The sequence below is a fragment of the Chelonoidis abingdonii genome, chromosome 6 (assembly GCF_003597395.2).
Source record: "Chelonoidis abingdonii isolate Lonesome George chromosome 6, CheloAbing_2.0, whole genome shotgun sequence".
Classification (NCBI taxonomy): domain Eukaryota; kingdom Metazoa; phylum Chordata; order Testudines; family Testudinidae; genus Chelonoidis; species Chelonoidis abingdonii.
The window spans coordinates 87,273,734-87,290,699 of NC_133774.1; the positions used below are offsets into that span (position 1 = coordinate 87,273,734).

The following is a 16,966-nucleotide window of genomic DNA, read 5'->3' on the forward strand; positions in this document are numbered from 1 at the left end:
TCGGGAAACGATCTTCTCACCAATCGTTGAGATAGGGACTAAACCGGCATTTTCCTTTCTGAGATGTGCCACTACTGTAGCCAGACGTTCAATGGAAGTTCTTGGGGCTGACAACTCAAAAGGCATCACTCTAATGATAATTTGTGTTGCCCGCTACAAAAAATACAAGTATTTCCTGTGTTCTGGATTGATGAAAATGTGTTTTGTAGCTCACGGGCTGCAAACCAATCTAGAAGATCTATGAAAGGAAGTATGGAGGGCAGAGTTACCACTAGAAATTTGAACTGGCACATTAAGAAATTTAGATCTCTCAAGGCTCACATTGGATGCCAGTCTCCAAATTTTCAGAGGACTAGAAAAATATCAGGAATAGAACCCTTTTCCCAGATATTGGGGGGAACTTCCTCCATAGCTCCAAAAATCATGTGTGACTAAGCCTCTTGTTGAAGGAGATTTTCATGAGGCGGCGGCTCTGAAATGGGATGGGGAAGATGATTGATGGGTAAGAATGCCTTAGAATTGACTAGAGTAACCTATTTGAATTAATTTTCAGTACCCATCTGTTGCTGGTGATACTGTTCCATATTTTACATTATTTCCAGATATGGTCCCAAAAAGATGCAGGAAAGGGATAAAGATCCTCCAGGATTGGTTAGCAGCTCTTGATATATACATCAAATGACTTCTAAGAGTAGCCTTAGCAGCATTTGAAGTTGATGAAGGTATCCACACATGTATATGTTGTTGTTCCTTAGAGAAACCTGATGCTCTCTGATAAAGAGGATTAAAAAAATAGTAACAGACTGTTTCAGCTGAGTATGATATTAAGACTGCACTTTCTTATATTGCAAAGTGTAGATGCATAATAACCATAAAGTGGTATGAGAGTTTCAATGTATGTAGTAACTCATCGGTTTTAGAGCTGACTAGATCCCTCCAAAGGTGAGGTCTTCCAGCATAGTTTGAACCTCCTTTGGCAACCCAGAAAACTGGAGCCATGACACACACCACATAGTAATTGATGCTCTCTTGATGCTGTAAAAGCAGCATAAATGGAAGCTTATAGGGAGGCTTTTTAGCTATTAACTATGTAGAAAAGATTTAAATGCCTTTCTGAGGTCTGCTGGAAGTTTATCAAGATACTCAGACACTTTAATTCAAGTAAGATGATAATCTGACAGAAAAACCTGATAATTCACTATGCAAAGTTGAAGGCGAACTGATCCTTTCCTAAAAAATCCAATCTTCTTACTACCTTCTCCTTTGGAGTCACTCTAAAGGACTGATATTTCAACTTCTTTTGTGCTGCAGTCACATCTAAGTGACATCCTGGAGTAGGATGTGTATAGAAATATTTAAAACCTGTTGAAGGGAACTGATACTTTTTTTCAAATTCCTAGAGGTTGGTGGTACAGATTCCAGAGTGTGCCATAAAAGCTGGGCTAATTCTAATAGGTCTTCATTTATAAGTAAGGCAAGCCTCTCTGCTAAAGACATGAAGTCTCCAATAATTAGGATCCTACCAAATTCACAGCCATAAAAAATGAGTCACGGACTGTGAAATCTACCCTCCCCCCGTGAAATCTGGTCTTTTGTGTGCTTTTACCCTATACTATGCAGATTTCAAAGGGAAGACCAGCTTTCTCAAATTGAGGGTCCTGACCCAAAACAGAGTTGCAGGGGGGTCATGGTAGTGTCACTCTTATGTATGTGCTACCTTCATAGCTGGGTGACCGGAGAGTGGCGGTTGCTGACTGAGGGCCCAGCTCTGCAGGCAGCAGTGCAGAAGTAAAGGTGGAAATACCCCATACCATGCCATCCTTACTTCTACGCTGCTACTGATGGCGGCTCTGCCTTCTGGGCTAGGCTCCCAGCCAGCAGCTGCCACTCTTCAGCTGCCCAGGTCTGAAGGCAGCGTTGTCGCCAGCAGCAGTGCAGAAGTAAAGGTGGAAATACCCCATACCATGCCATCCTTACTTCTACGCTGCTACTGATGGCGGCTCTGCCTTCTGGGCTAGGCTCCCAGCCAGCAGCTGCCACTCTTCAGCTGCCCAGGTCTGAAGGCAGCGTTGTCGCCAGCAGCAGTGCAGAAGTAAGAGTAGCAGTACTGCGAACCCCCCATAACGCATTTTTGGGTCAGGACTGCTACAATCACAACATCATGAAATTTCAGATTTAAATAGCTGAAATCATGAAACTTACAATTTGTAAAATTCTATGACTGTGAAATTGATCAAAATGGACCGCGAATTTGGTAGGGCCCTACCAATAATGCGTTCTTTTTCTTGAACAGTCTGAGCTGGTATCTCTCCAAAGCTTCTGCCATTCTGCAGACCAATTCTTGAAATGACTTATAATGAAGATGCCTGAGGAGTCAGCCTCATTCTGTGAAGATGGAATATGCTCTGGAAATGTTTCAGAAACTTGTTGCTGAAATATATGTTCATGCAGAAATTGATGAAGAAAAGAGTCCGGTTACAGATTGCTGTGATTGCTTTTGCATGATAGGCAGATCTGAGGGTGAAGGAGATTTAACTCTGGACACTGAAGCTGAAGAATATTTTGATTTAGGATAAGGCCATGGGGCCAGCAAGACCAAGCAGTCTGTCCATATGGATAAAATGAGAGTGGCCAGGATGGAGGAGTACCAGCTAGGGTCTTTGACCTAACATGCCTATGTTTTCCCATGTCTGACCTGACTCGCAAACATATATGGGTCATAGAAAGGTACCACCTAAAAAGGCAACAGAGTGAAACATTCCCACTATCAGAAGACTCATGCCCATCCTCCTGTAAGGTGGGAGGCTGCTCCTGAGGTGCTCAGAGAATTACTCATTGAATGGGCTTACCAAAACTACCACCTTTAGAAAGGATACCAACTGACAAACACCTAATATGACTGCATGGAGGAACAGCCAAAACATTGTGTACTTCGTACATTCTGTTTGCATATAAAATATAATAGAGTCATGCCCAAGCTTCCACTAATTGTTAGTTCTGTGATCCATTCCTCTATCTGTTTGAACATTGGATGCAACACTGAGGAATACATTTGATCACTGGCAACCTTGGATTGTCACATACTATTCTGTAGAAGAGTGTATACTGAAAAAGAACAAACAGGTTTTTGCACTTAGAAAAAAATGTTTAATAGTCAAGTCATACAATGCACCTGCACTCAGTTTTTGTCTTCGAAGTGTCCCGTCAGAAAACTAGCCAGACCCAACCTATTTAGTTTTAAAAAACAATGAGATCAAACATGTCCAGACTATCATACCTTCTCCTCCCTCAGACTAGCTCTTTCCATCATCTACTTCCTCTTAAAATCACAAGGTGAACAACAAATTAATCCCCTTTTTTTGGGAGCGATGAGAGTGTGGAGGGTGACGAGAAACCCCTAACAAAAAATAAAGCATCCTTATAATGTGTTGCAGTATTTCCAATCACCACATTTGAAAAAATAAGTATGAGAAATCTCCATGACAAAAGTGTATTTGAAATGAAATTACTGGAACACAAGTAGTAATAAGAAATCTATTATATGTCTGAGGTTATTTTCCAGATGCAGTCATCAGTAAAAATACTTGATGAGAATAGCTTCATACTGACCTAGTCACAACACACCGCTTAGGCAATGAAGTTACTACAGTCTTTCCTTGCCACCTCCTCTCCCTAAAGTCTTCAAGCAAGCTATAGCATTTTATTCACATGCTCTTGTTTCTCAAGTGATGATACTATTCAAACATCAGTAAATTTAAAAAGCAAGCATGTGAGCAAAAGCAGTCTAGAAAACAAGTGTATATCTGCCAGTGGATATATATTACCTGAACACAATCCCATACTGTTCCTAGAACAAAAAGTAAAGTCTGGAACAGCAGTAGTAAGAACAGAAACACATGTTTCTAACAAGGTAATTCTGGATAACAAACCCTACACTGGGAAGTACAAACAGTTGAAATTTATAAAAATAAGTTTTAGAAACAGCTTACTTGTGAGAAGTTCTCTTCTTCATCATGCTGGCAGACACTCCTGCATGCCCTGTAACAGAGAAAGCACCACATAAATGACTGAGAAATGAACAGATTATGTTCATGCAGAGTGCTAAGAAAGGCTGCTGTTTTGAATGCCAAGATATAGATGAAGTGTGGCAATTCTATGGGAGTTAAATATCTAACAAGAATGTAAGTATCCTGAGTTAAAATTCTAGAATTAATACACTTCTGGAGCTAAACTTGCATGAAATACACTTTTAATTTCTACTCAGATGTCAGAATAAAACAGATAATGGTTGTACTCAAGACTTGTATGTTCAAATTTCAAAGACAACAATGGTGGGGAGATTCCCACACCGGAGCCATTCTTTAAGTGACAAATCTGAGGAACTGTCCCAGAATAAGGTGTCGAGAGAGGTAGTTTTGGAACAAACTGATAAATTTAACAGTAATAAGCCACTCGGATCAGATGGTATTCACCTAAGTGTTCTGAAGGAACTCAAATATGAAATTGCAAAACTACTAGACATGGTATGTAACCTATCACTTAAATCAGCTTCTGTACCAGATGACTGGAAGATAGCTAATGTGACACCAATTTTTAGAAGAGGCTCCAGAGGTGATCGTAGCAATTGCAGGCCAGTAAGCCTACCTTCAGTACCAGGCAAGTTGGTTGAAACTATAGTACAGGACAGAATTATCAGACATCTAGATGAACACGATTAGATGGGGGAGGAGTCAACACAGCTTTTGTAAAGAGAAATCATGCCTCACTAATCTATTAGAATTCTTTGAGTGGGTCACAAAACATGTGGACATGGGTGATCCAGTGGATACAGTGTACTTGGATTATCAGAAAGCCTCTGACAAGTACACTAAGCAGCCATAGGATGATAGGGAAGGTCCTCTAATAGATCAGTAATTGATTAAAAAGACAGAAAATAAAGTAGGAATAAATGGTCAGTTTTCAGAGAGGTAAATAGAGTCCACCAGGGATCTGTACTGGGACCAGAACTGTTCAACATATTCAAAAATGATCTGAAAAAAGGGGTAAACAGTGAGGTGGCAAAGTTTGCAGATACAAAATTACTCAAGATAGCTAAGCCCAAAGTAGACTGCAAAGAGTTGCAAAGGGATCTCATGAAACTAGGTGACTGGACAATAAAGTGGCAGATGAAATTCAGTGTTGATAAATGCAGAATACTACACATTGGAAAACAATTGCTACTATAGATACAAAATGATGGGATCTAAATTAGCTATTACCACTCAAGAAAGATCTTGGAATCATTCTGGATAGTTCTTTGAAAGCATCTGCTCAGTGTGCGGCAGCAGTCAACAAAAGCTAACAATGTGAAGAACCATTAGGAAATAGATAGAAATAGATTATATAATGCCACTATATAAATCCATGGTATGCCCACACCTTGAATGCTGCTTGCAGTCCTGGTCATCCCATCTCAAAAAAGATATATCAGAAATAGAAAAGCTATAGAAAAGGGCAACAAAAATGATTAAGGGTATGTAACAACTTCTATATGAGGAGAGACTTAAAAGACCTTAGGACTATTCAGAGTGGAAAAGAGACAACTAAGAAGACATATGATAGGAGGTTGTGACAAAGTTCCTCCTTTACCTTGGTGGGTCCTGCGCTTATTGGCGGATTTGCTCACCTCAGTGATTTTCCCTGTCTGGTGGAACCCACAGTCTGGGTCAACTCCTCCTGTGTCTGATCAGGAGTTGCGAGGTTTGGGGGGAACCCGGGCCCACCCTCTACTCCGGGTTCCAGCCCAGGGCCCTGTGGATCGCAACTGTCTATAGTGCCTCTTGTAACAGCTGCATGACAGCTACAACTCCCTGGGCTACTTCTCCATGGCCTCCTCCAAACTCTTTCTTTATCCTCACCACAGGACCTTCCTCCTGCTGTCTGATAATGCTTGATTGTCTGATAATTCCTCAATCCTCCAGCAGCAGACCCTCTCAGTCTCAGCTCCTTGCGCCTCTTGCTCCCAGCTCCTCACACGCACTTCCTCTCCTCTGGCTCCTCTCTGCTTGACTGGAGTGAGCTCCTTTTTAAACCCAGGTGCCCTGATTAGCCTGCCTTGATTGGCTGCAGGTGTTCTAATCAATGTAGCTATCTTCACTGTTTCTAGAAAGATCTTAACTGGCCCCAGGTACCTTGATTAACCTGGAGCAACTGCCATTTGGTTACCACAGTACTAGGGAATTGTTTAGCCTAGGGCTAACATACCTGTTCCTCAGTACTTTACTGTAGCCATCTGGCCTTGCTCCATCACAAGGTCTATAAAATCATCAGCAGCATGGAGAAAATGAATGAGGAAGTGTTGTTTACTCTTTACCACAACACAAGAACCAGGAGTCACCCAATGAAATTAACAAGCTACAGGTTTAAAACAAACAAAAGGAAGTACTTCTTCATACAATGCACAGTCAACCTGAGGAACTGACCCAATATGGCCAACCTTATGTTCGTAACTTTAGAATATATGATATAGAATTAATATCAGCATTGTGTGTGGTGTCACAGTATTTGTGATGGTCAACTTTCACACAGTGTTGAACCTGACAACACCTTTAAAAAGTTAAGTACTGTTCTCATTTTACAGGCATAAGCAGTGAGGGTTTACTTGCCCATCACTGGTCACATAGTAAGTGGCAAAACTGGGACAATATCCTAGACTTTCAACTCTTAACCCTGTGCTTAATCCATTAAACCAAGTTGCTTCTCCTGATGACCTGAATAAGTATTGAAGTCTTAATACTTTCTGAAATATAGTTTAAACCTGCCATGTTGGTTCATAAACAAAAAATAATGGGGTCCCAATGTAGAAATAAAATTATTTTACAGAAAAAGTTAAACAGCACTAATTTAAAAAAAAACCACGGGATTTTTATATGGTCATTTTTGTTAATCAGAAATTCAAATAAAAGAAAATCTGAAGTGACAGTCTTAGATATCTGAAACCTGACTGCTTCTGTCTTAAGTAGGCATATAGGCCCAAAATGTTAGGCCGTTATTACTAACCTCCATTCTAGCAAGTTATTTAGAGAAACAAAACTTAGTTAAGATATTTAATTGACTCATGAAATCTGTCTGAACATCAAGAGTGGTAAGGAACAAATACTGTACAATGTGAAATTAAGGCATCAAGTTAACTTCTTACTCTCAAGTGCCTCCAGCTGACTAGTTCAAAATTTATTTTCTGGCTATTCAGCCCAAGCAGTAAGAACAATCATCATCATTGGAATATATGGGTGTTTGTAAAGGAAATAAAATTATTGTATCATGTGATCAATTTCTTTCAACTTCTGCAGTAACCCGAAAAACCTATACTCCACACTCATTCTACTCCCACATAAAAACTTTAAAATTACTTAGGTAAATATGACTATACAAAATATATATTTATTGCATTGCCATTTAAAACAGCATTAAAAAGACTGGAAATGACCAGTTAAGGCAGTTGACAAAATATTTTATTATCTTTTTAGTTTATACCCATCAATTAACAATACTGACACTGAAAAATTAAATGTGTTTCTAGGATGTATAAAGTTAACTCTGACCCACAAGACAAAGTTTTCCCGTTAATATTGTCATTAATTGAATGCAGAGTAATAGAATATTAAGTTACCTTAATTGGTTACTCCCAGTCTTCTGCAGTTAATTATTTTGTACCAGGGTAAGCGATTTTAAAAAATGGTACAAATTTAAAGTTGGAGATTAAATGAAAAAAACCTAAAAAACCAAACAAAAAAAAAGAAAGCTCAATGATATCTGGTTGGTATAGGAAAAGACAGTTACTTATCTCAGAATAACTGGTGTCTGAGATGTGTTTTCTATATATTCCACTCTTGGTGCACATGAACCAGAGATCAGAACCCTGGCCCCTGCCTGCACCTTAAATGTCCTCAACGACCTCTCCACCCTAAGGTATAAAAGGGCAAATGGGCCAACTACTTCTCAATTCTTTTGCCAACCAGAATCCAAGTAACTATAGATTCAGATATAGCAGGGTAAGAAGGGCAGGTCATGGAATACACAGACAACATATCTTGAGCAGCAGTTAGTGTAAGGTAAGTAACAAGTCTTTTCTTCTTTGAGCGAGTGTCCATACGTACTCTACTCTTGGTGACTCAAGCAGAAATCTCGTGCTTGTGGGTATTTGGTTAAGACTCAAGTTAATGACTAAAAGACCACTTTGCCAAAGCAAGCGTAGGGTCTGAATGGATGGCACAGTGTTTTGTAACTATATGAATTGAACTCCAGATGGCAGCTCTACAAATTTAAGCAGTAGGGACATTTCTAAAAAGCTGCAGATATAGTGTGATCTCTAAGAGAGTAAGCTTTTATCTGGGCAGGAATGATTAAGTTTAGCTATTTGATATTAGTGAAATACAGTATGAAATCCATCTGGATAACCTCTGGGAACAAATTGCTTCACTTTTCATTCTCTTGACATAAGCAATTAATAAACTAGAAGATACTGGGTGTCTTAGTTCTGCAACTAAATAAATAATATGTTAATGTCTGAGCGTAACTTTTCAGAATTATTATGTTTTGAAAAGTAAAACAGGTAAATTAACAGTTTGATTAACATGAAAATTAGAAGTTACTTTGGATAGACACCTTAAATGAGACTTGACATGAAAAATGGTAAACGGTGGGCCTGCTGTTAAAGCTTTAATTTCTCTCCCACTCCAGAGAGAGTAATGATCAAAAACAATGTTTAAAAGGTGATGTAATGAACATGTAGCCAATGATTCAAATGGGGGACCCACCAGATCAGCTAACATCATGTTAAGTTCCCATTAGGGAAGGAGGTCTCAAATTGGAGAGAATACATGTACTAATCTCTTTAGAAACCTAGACACTGTAAAGGGTGAAAATATTCTGTGCTTTTGAATCTGCTGATGATAGGCACATACAGCTACTAGTTGAACATTTATAGAACAAATTGAAAGTCTAGATGATTTCATTGAGAGGATGAATGGAAAAGTCCATTAGGAACGGTGAGGTATGCTGAGGTTCTGTCCAAATGGTAAATCTTTTCCAGTTGGCACTGTAGGTCAATCTTGGAGTCCTTCCTTCCCACTATCAATCAAAATGCTCTGGACATCCCTGGAACAAGATTTTGCCCATCAATTAGGTAGCAAACATCCAAGTTACAAAGTGCAGAGACACTGGGTCTGGATGAAACATCATCCCATTTAGTCACTTTGTCTTCAAGAATCATTAATGAACTGATCTCTATTTCTGTGAACGTATTAATTTGCAGTAATTATTTGCCAGATATCCTGACCAATTTTCATCCTATGGATTTTTTGAACTGTTCTACCTTATTCAGAATTTGTTATATGTGGTATGAATGAAAATCCAAGTCACAAGGTCATGCCCCAAGATTGTGGAAAAATTTCATATTTTTATCACAAAACCCACAATTTCTTTCACAAATCTGATCATTTACTGAGAGTCCCTTTATGGACTCCCATTGGCATCATCTGCTTCTTTTGTTCAGCTTTTTGGTATTTTTTTTCCACTGCTCTCTGATACCCTCTTCCATGACACAGTAATTTCATGATACAATTTCTAAAAACTATAAGCAATTCAGAAATGGTACAGACAGAATGCTCAATTTGCCACAGCCTCTATGGCTTAAAACAATGTTGTAAAACCAGTATAAAAAACCCTACACATTTGTTTCCCTTGAGGGTGACTGCCACACATTTGTTCTCTACCTTTTTCATGGACTTTCCTGAAAGATTCCAAACTATAAGAAATTCCCAAACAATTTAACATTTAACTTTCAAAATCAGTACAAGTTAAAGGCTTTAACCAGATGATTGCTTGATCCACCATTTCCTAAGCTCTTTACTTCTGGGAAGAATTCTGCGCCACTGTGCCACATGCATATAATTTGTGTCCCCCGCAGATTTATTTGCTTCCCTGCATAAAAATGACTTTCTGATGGGGAAGGCAAAAAAAGTAGTTGTGCGACCCTCCCCGGCAGTATGTTTTGGATACCCCAACTCACTCTGGGGCAGGAGACAGGATGGGGAAAACCCAGCTGGTGGTTCCTACCCTGAGCAGGGCTCAGCTGCTAGTCACAGCTGGGCTGGGGAGCACGGGACTTCTTCCCCTGCACGGCATTCAGGGCTGGGTCAAACCCACCCCCAGGATTTCTCCCCTGGCTGCAGTAAGCTCTGTAAACTTTCCTTACCTCCCTCCCCCAATTCCTGCATCCATCGCTCCTCAGCTGCAGGGGGAGGGATCTCTGCGCAGGGAGCTGCTCCTGCATTTGCCCAACCCCTGGGCATCCAGATGCCCTCATACCCAGACCCACCCGCCAAGTCTCACCTCTCACACTCAAAACCTCCTCTACACCTGAATCCCCACCCCACCGAGCCCCACTCCCTCGGCATCTGGACCCCAAACTGAGCCCCCAACATCCAGAAGCCCCTGCTGAGCTCTATCCCCCCCCGACCAACTCCACTCCTTTCCCCTGCTGAGACCCAACCACCTTCACCTGTAGTCCCATTCCTGTTGCACCCAGAACAACCGACAAGCCCCAGTGCATCCAGATCCCAGTCCTGCACCCAGATCCCCCACTGGCCACCTGCACTTAGACTGCCCCACTCAGAACTCTCTTAACCCACAACTGGATCGCCTCACATTAAGCCCCTCCACACTTGGATACTGCCCTGCTGGGTGTGTCTGCCCACACATAGGGGCAGGGCCCTAGGGTGTTTCTGGGGCAGGTCAGGTCCTTGCACTCTGTCATGGTTGGGTGCAGCCCCACCACTGAGTTACTGTCTCAGGGAGGAGCTGCACAGTGATCTCCCACTTCTGTGGAGCCAGTGGCCTGTGCTCCCCAATGCCATGCTGGAGCATCCACATTTACTTGACAAATAAAATTTGCAGAATTTTAAAATATTGTGCACAGAATTTTTAATTTTCTGGAGCAGAATGCCCTCAGGAGTAGCTATTGGTGGAAGTTTTCTCAGTATTTACAGCCATTTTCCATTTACATCATTCGGTTTTATCCTTACATAAGACCAGAACTACTATTTGCTTATTACTAGTGTTATCAGCCTGCCTGACTCTTTTGTTGCTCAACTGAATTAGGGAAGTTACAGTTACTAAACTACCTAATCTTAACTAGCACAACATATCCTGAGTTCTGCTAGCATCTTGCAGATCTTCATATTGTTGAGCAAGTTTCAGAGTAGTAGCCAATTATTTGGGGGAGAAAAACACTTGTAACCACTCTGACACATTCCTCTCCCCCACTATGAAAAGAGAAACACTGTTCATTACCACCACCATACATCTAGACAACATACTAGCTGTAGCTAAAAGATTAGATACTAATAATCCTTAAAGATGTACATCAATGCAAAATACAAAAGTGTGCACACATATAGGGTAGGGGAAAGAAAGGAAGTGTGAAAAAAAAAAACCACACATCCAAATGATATGCAACCAAATTTTTGAACCTTTAGAAAACGCTGATAGAGGTTTACCAACAAAAGTGGCATACTTGTTAAAAATATGCCCTTCTTCCCCCAACCGCCATAGGAACATGTTTTTTTTGTGAGACAGGTAGAAACTAATCAATCAGTTGTATGACAAACCATTTTTTCCCTTTTACTAAAAAAAAGTGATTAAAGTACCCGGGATCTTAAAACATCAATTCTCATAATTTTAAAATGACTTTAAAAACTAAGACGGATAGTTGCCATATTCCCAACTTGCTTGATGTATTTGTGAATTCCTGGTGGAAAATGGTCCATATGCTTGAATGTGAACCCATATATTATGGTCTTAAACTGAAAACTGTTCTAAGAAGGTGTGAAGGGACCCTATTTTCTGTTGTGGCTTTTTTGGTACTGCAGTAGCATGTGGGAGCTCAACCAGGGATCATGTCCTGAAGCAGCTGGCATTGGCCACTGTCAGAAAACAGGATACTGGGCTAGATGGACATTTGGTCTGACCCAGTATGCCCATTCTTATGTTCTTAAGTAAGTACTAACACTGAATCCCAGTGATGGAATCAAGGGCCAGATTTTCAGATAGACATGCAACTAGGCTGCCTTTGCACAGGCAGGTACTCCACAAATAGGATAAGTGACCAATAAAATCAAGAGTAGATACAACTGTTGAATTTTCCCTCTCGCTGGAGTAATATTTAATGTTTAGAAGGTAATTTGTCCCTAAGCAGAATGACAGCTCTACGAGTGAAACAATAATATCCAACAGTCCTCCAATTACATCAAACATTAGTTCTTCAGTTTTGCCCAATTCACTGTGGCAAGCTCACAATAAGTGTGTGAATAATAATCTTCTCTTTGTAGCGCACATTCCAGACAAATTTATTTAAAATACTTTTAAATTGCTCTGGTGATGTTTTGAGGTATATTTTATTTCTTCATGCAAATTTGCCCTTTAAAAGTACTTATGAATAAAAAAATTATGAAGTAATTTAACAGGATCTTAATCCTATTGCATGGATCATCACTTAAGAAAGACCCAAGTATCTTGTACTGCCAGAGTGTCAAATAAATTGCGCAGAAGAAATAATTTCTATCAATATTGATCAAAAACTATTTCTCTAGATACTTTTGGATCATTTTAGATACAAACCTATTTGCACGTTTGTATCACATATGATTTAGTGAGCCTGAAAAAAGCTTACAATGCTTGAAGCATTTTATTGAAAAATATCTTAAAAAACTGAACTACAGCCTTCTTGTTTCCTTGCAAATATCATTTTAAACATTACTGAAAATTGGTTGGCTTTTGGAGAGCAAGGGATTTAATAGTACTTGATGTTTATGAGTAAAGGTTTTGATCAAGGCAGAGTTTTCCTGGAAGCTGATACTGTTTAGTTTTGTTTCTTTAGGCACCTTTGGAAAACTGTATTAGATAGGTTTTCTGTACATTCTACTAGAAATCAAACAAGCCAAGTGTAGTGCAGTCAGATCCCATACAAGCTTCCTCACACCATTCCCAACCTGAAGTTAACACTTAATTCCTAATCCTTTCTTCAGCAGAGAGACTTCCAAACACACTAAGTAGGGCAGTAGCTTTGTGGTGTGAACAATTTACATGTCTGTCACTGACAATCCTTTTGATTGTGATCTAAACAGAATTTAGAGGATGAACAGTGAGTGGCTAATTCATTATTAAAAAAACACTTTGATAGAAATTTCAATATCAATATTTCACCATATATTTAATAAGTGGAAAGATCAGTGGATATTTTTTTTCAGTATAAGTTTGGTCTCCGGCAGTAACTGGTATTACAGCAGCCAACATTAATGAATTTCTCTCAAGGGAGCTGTCAGATTTTACTATACATGAATGCCATTTCCATTAAATGTGAAAAGGTTTAGATTCACATCACTTGCTGCAGTTTCTGTACTACTTGGATAATTACACAAAACAGCATACTGCTGTTCCACCTGAGATACTGCTTTCAGGATTAGCATTCTCCAGCTACCTACATAAGCTTTCAGAATGTACTTTGCAACTGGAAAGATTAGAAAAAAAATCCCAGCTATTTATTATATATTCAGCATAGTTTCACAAAATGAACATTCAGTCAAGTTAATAAAGTCATACTGTGACATGGGACACTCACCTCTCATGAGTTCCTCCTGTCAGCTGGGTGTCATACTGCAATCTTTTCTGGTCCTGGCGCCTCCTGTAGATTCGTACCTACCTGCTTGGTAGATCTGCAGTGGCTCAACCCTCCAGCCAAGTCACACAGTCAAAAACCAAACCTCTCCCAGCAGTAGCAAAAGTCCAACAAGCTACCTGCCCTCACTAGGGTCTTAAGCCCTCTCTTGGCCTTTTAAATCTCACCTTTCACTTGAGCTCCTAAAGAGTCTTGTCCCCTTCTCGGGGCATAGGTCATTTTCCCAGTGTGGGTGGAGGAACTCAGGCCTGCCCACTACTCTGAGTCCCAACCCAGGGATCCTATAAATAGCAGCCATGTACTGCTCTCTGTTTGCTGCTGTTATTCCCTGGGTTCTTCCCCCCACATGTAGTCCTGTTCATTTCATTGGTTACCTTAGGGTTTCCATTTTCATGCCCTCTTTCCCAGGTCCAGTAAACACGGCTTATTAAACACCTTTGGTCATTCCTTGCCCCTCTGGTCCCCCTGCAACAACTTTTATCTGAGCCTGCTGTGCTCTGATAAAAGCAACCAATGCAGCTTTTCTAGGCAGGCTGGGGGATCAGTTTTAACTGCTCATTCCTGGGTGGGGTAGGAATGCGGTGCCTCCAGCAGGGGGTCTCAAAGGACCTGGTACACCCCATCACATATCTCCCGTCACACCCAATCCCAAAGAATGGATTTAGGGTTGTGGGCCTATCTGAAGGTTAACGTCCCATCCTATGCAATTTTTGCCCTGCTTGCTCAGTCTTCTCCCCCAGGCCTGTCTATGTGGAGAGCTATTTGCAATCTCCGCCTGGATTTCTCAGGGTCTTCTTTCCTAGGCTGTTCTGTCTGGACAGTGTTTAACAGTCCCTTGTCCTGATTAGACAGGATTTCCCACCTCAGACCTGTTGACATGGAGAGCTTTTGCAGTCTCTTTGCTCTGCTTTGTCAGGGTCTTTTCTCCAAGGCATCTCTGCCTAGAGAGCTATAAGTCTCTGCCCTGGTTGGTCTGGGTCTTCTCTCTCAGACCTCTCTGCCTAGTAATCTTTTGCAGTCTCTGCCCTGGTTTCTCTGGGTCTCTACCCTAGTTCATGCAAGGGCAAGCTGTTCTTAAAATATCCCATCTGTCCACAATCATAACATCTTCTTGGCCACGTCTCAGTCTTCCAGCCCACTGGATCCCTCTTATCTACCCAGTACCTGTTATTGCTTCTTTCCTGCAGGGTCCATAACATGTACTGCTGCTGTTCTTTTAGCCTGCTGTAGTTCCAACTATACCACCTGCCACTCTTGGAGAGCCTCACTGAACTGCTGAAGCAATACCCAGATCTGTTTCACAGACCCAGTCCTCCCCAGAAATGGATGTGTGAATTTTGTGTCCAGGCCTGTCGTGGCTGTCTGGCTCCTTGCTGCCCTCCAGCTGGCACCCACTGTGCTTTCAGCAGAGCCAAGCTACTGCTGGGCTAAACTCTTTTCAATTCCTCCATTGTCTCTTTGTTTCATGGGTTGGTCCAAAAAGACTCTATTTCTGGTACCAAGGAAAGATGGTGTTGCATTGGCAATATCAGTGCTTCTGCTACAAGCTTCCTCCATTTTTATTATGATTGACCAAACAAGGAAAATTTGCCTGACATTCTCATTGCAGGAAACCTTGCATCCTGTTTGCTCACTGCAGAAATTTAAATGAATTACAGTTGTGTGCACAATTAAATAAGCCTAATTGTCAGTAGAAGCTCTTCCGAGGGGCGGAGGAGAGAAGAGGTGAACATGCCCTCCTTTCTTTATGACATCCAGCTACTAGGGAAGAGGAGATTAAGGAATTACCCATTTGCCAGAAGATTCAGCAAACAAGTCCTTGGAGATAACTGAAGGAGCAAGAGAAACTGTTACAGTGCAAAGGGGATCTATAAGGGTACCTGAGAAGAAAAGCTTTGTGATCCAAGAAGTACTCCTTGGATTGAGAGCTTCCACTCCGGAGAACAGAGCACTAGGATAGGAAAAGTTAAAGTGAATTCCTTAGCATTCCCTCCTCTCTTTTTCCCATGACACTATAGTGTCAGGGTCTTGGGAGGTTCCATGATTCATGTTGTAAAATGCACTGTTAGGCACTATTTCCATCGGTGGCCAACAGGGAAGAGCATACATACACAATGCTGCAACAGGGAAAGCCTAGGGTGAAGGGGACAAATTGGGAAGATTATGGAGGCTGAAAAAGTGGTGCTGCAATTAGTTTCTCTCTTCAGACTTCTTTACTGAAGTCTTTTCTTCCATTCTGATATAGCAAAGGCACGCTGAGACTGCAAATCAGTCTGAGACTCCATTAATTAATACTCTACAAACTAGAGAATAAAATGTTGAGCCTAATGGGAGAAAGAGTAGAACCAAACAGGAAGACCTAAATTTTTGAAGTGACCACTGATTTTTAGTGCCCCAATTCTTAAATCCCTAAGGTGCCAGACTCTCAGAAGCAGGGTACTCAGTACTTTCTGAAAACTAGGTCCTTTAAAGCATTTCACTTTATACACCCAAAAAGTTATTTGAAAGAATAGGTGAATGCTTCTGTGTCTGGACTTACTATCTCTTCCTGCCTGCCTGCGGAGGGAATGCCCTTTGTCTATACCGGTGGCAGTTAACCTTCACTGAAAGTTAACTGCCATTTCTTAGACTGCTGCTGACAACTATTATTGTGTCAAAAAACAGGCATTCTGCTATAGCCAACTGGGGGTGGGGGGGAATTAGATTTATTACCTGAGACAAAAATACTTTGATTTTGAAGCAGTGATGTTACATTTCTGGATGACTAAGAGTATTAGAGTTGCCTGAATGTATGACAGGTATGTAACTGCTGGGTTTAGCCATGCTCACGTGCCAGGTTGGCAGAAGCCCTTATGCAATGTTTTTTTGCAATTCTAACAATGACTCTAGAAAGTCTCTCAGGAACTTATCAGTTAAGAAAATACTTCCAAATCCAGGAGAAATGAAGGACATAAAGTAGAGGAGGAGGAATACATCAGCCTGACAGATATTCACTGGCAGATGATCATTGTTAAAAGGTAAGATAATGTCTAATCCTCCAAGAAAAATGTCAAACTTTCCAGGATATAAATATCTGTCAATCCCGTAGCTACTGGGAAGTGACAAGCAGTGAAAGACAGAAAGAAAGAGAAGGAGAGGGGGACGGCAGTTGGTGGGAAAAGAATACCTCAGGAAAAGAGAAGAAATTATACAGAAAGAACCACCTGTATGATCTGGCAACCACAAAAGCTCAGACAATTCTCTGCTAAAAAT

At 40.8% G+C, this 16,966-nt stretch overlaps 1 protein-coding gene across 11 annotated transcripts in view; it reads right to left on the reverse strand.

The window, feature by feature from the left end:
- The window catches only part of SPIN1 (spindlin 1), a 101,083-nt gene that overhangs the window by 23,223 nt on the left and 60,894 nt on the right, over positions 1–16,966 (reverse strand). For 10 of the 11 annotated variants that reach the window (XM_075067206.1, XM_032772358.2, XM_075067207.1 and 7 more), the window contains one exon: positions 3,990–4,038. In XM_075067206.1, the coding sequence (XP_074923307.1) occupies positions 3,990–4,038 (49 nt within the window). Of the gene's footprint in view, positions 1–3,989; positions 4,039–13,657; positions 13,683–16,966 lie in introns of those variants that run through there. The other variant, XM_032772361.2, reaches the window with a different exon arrangement.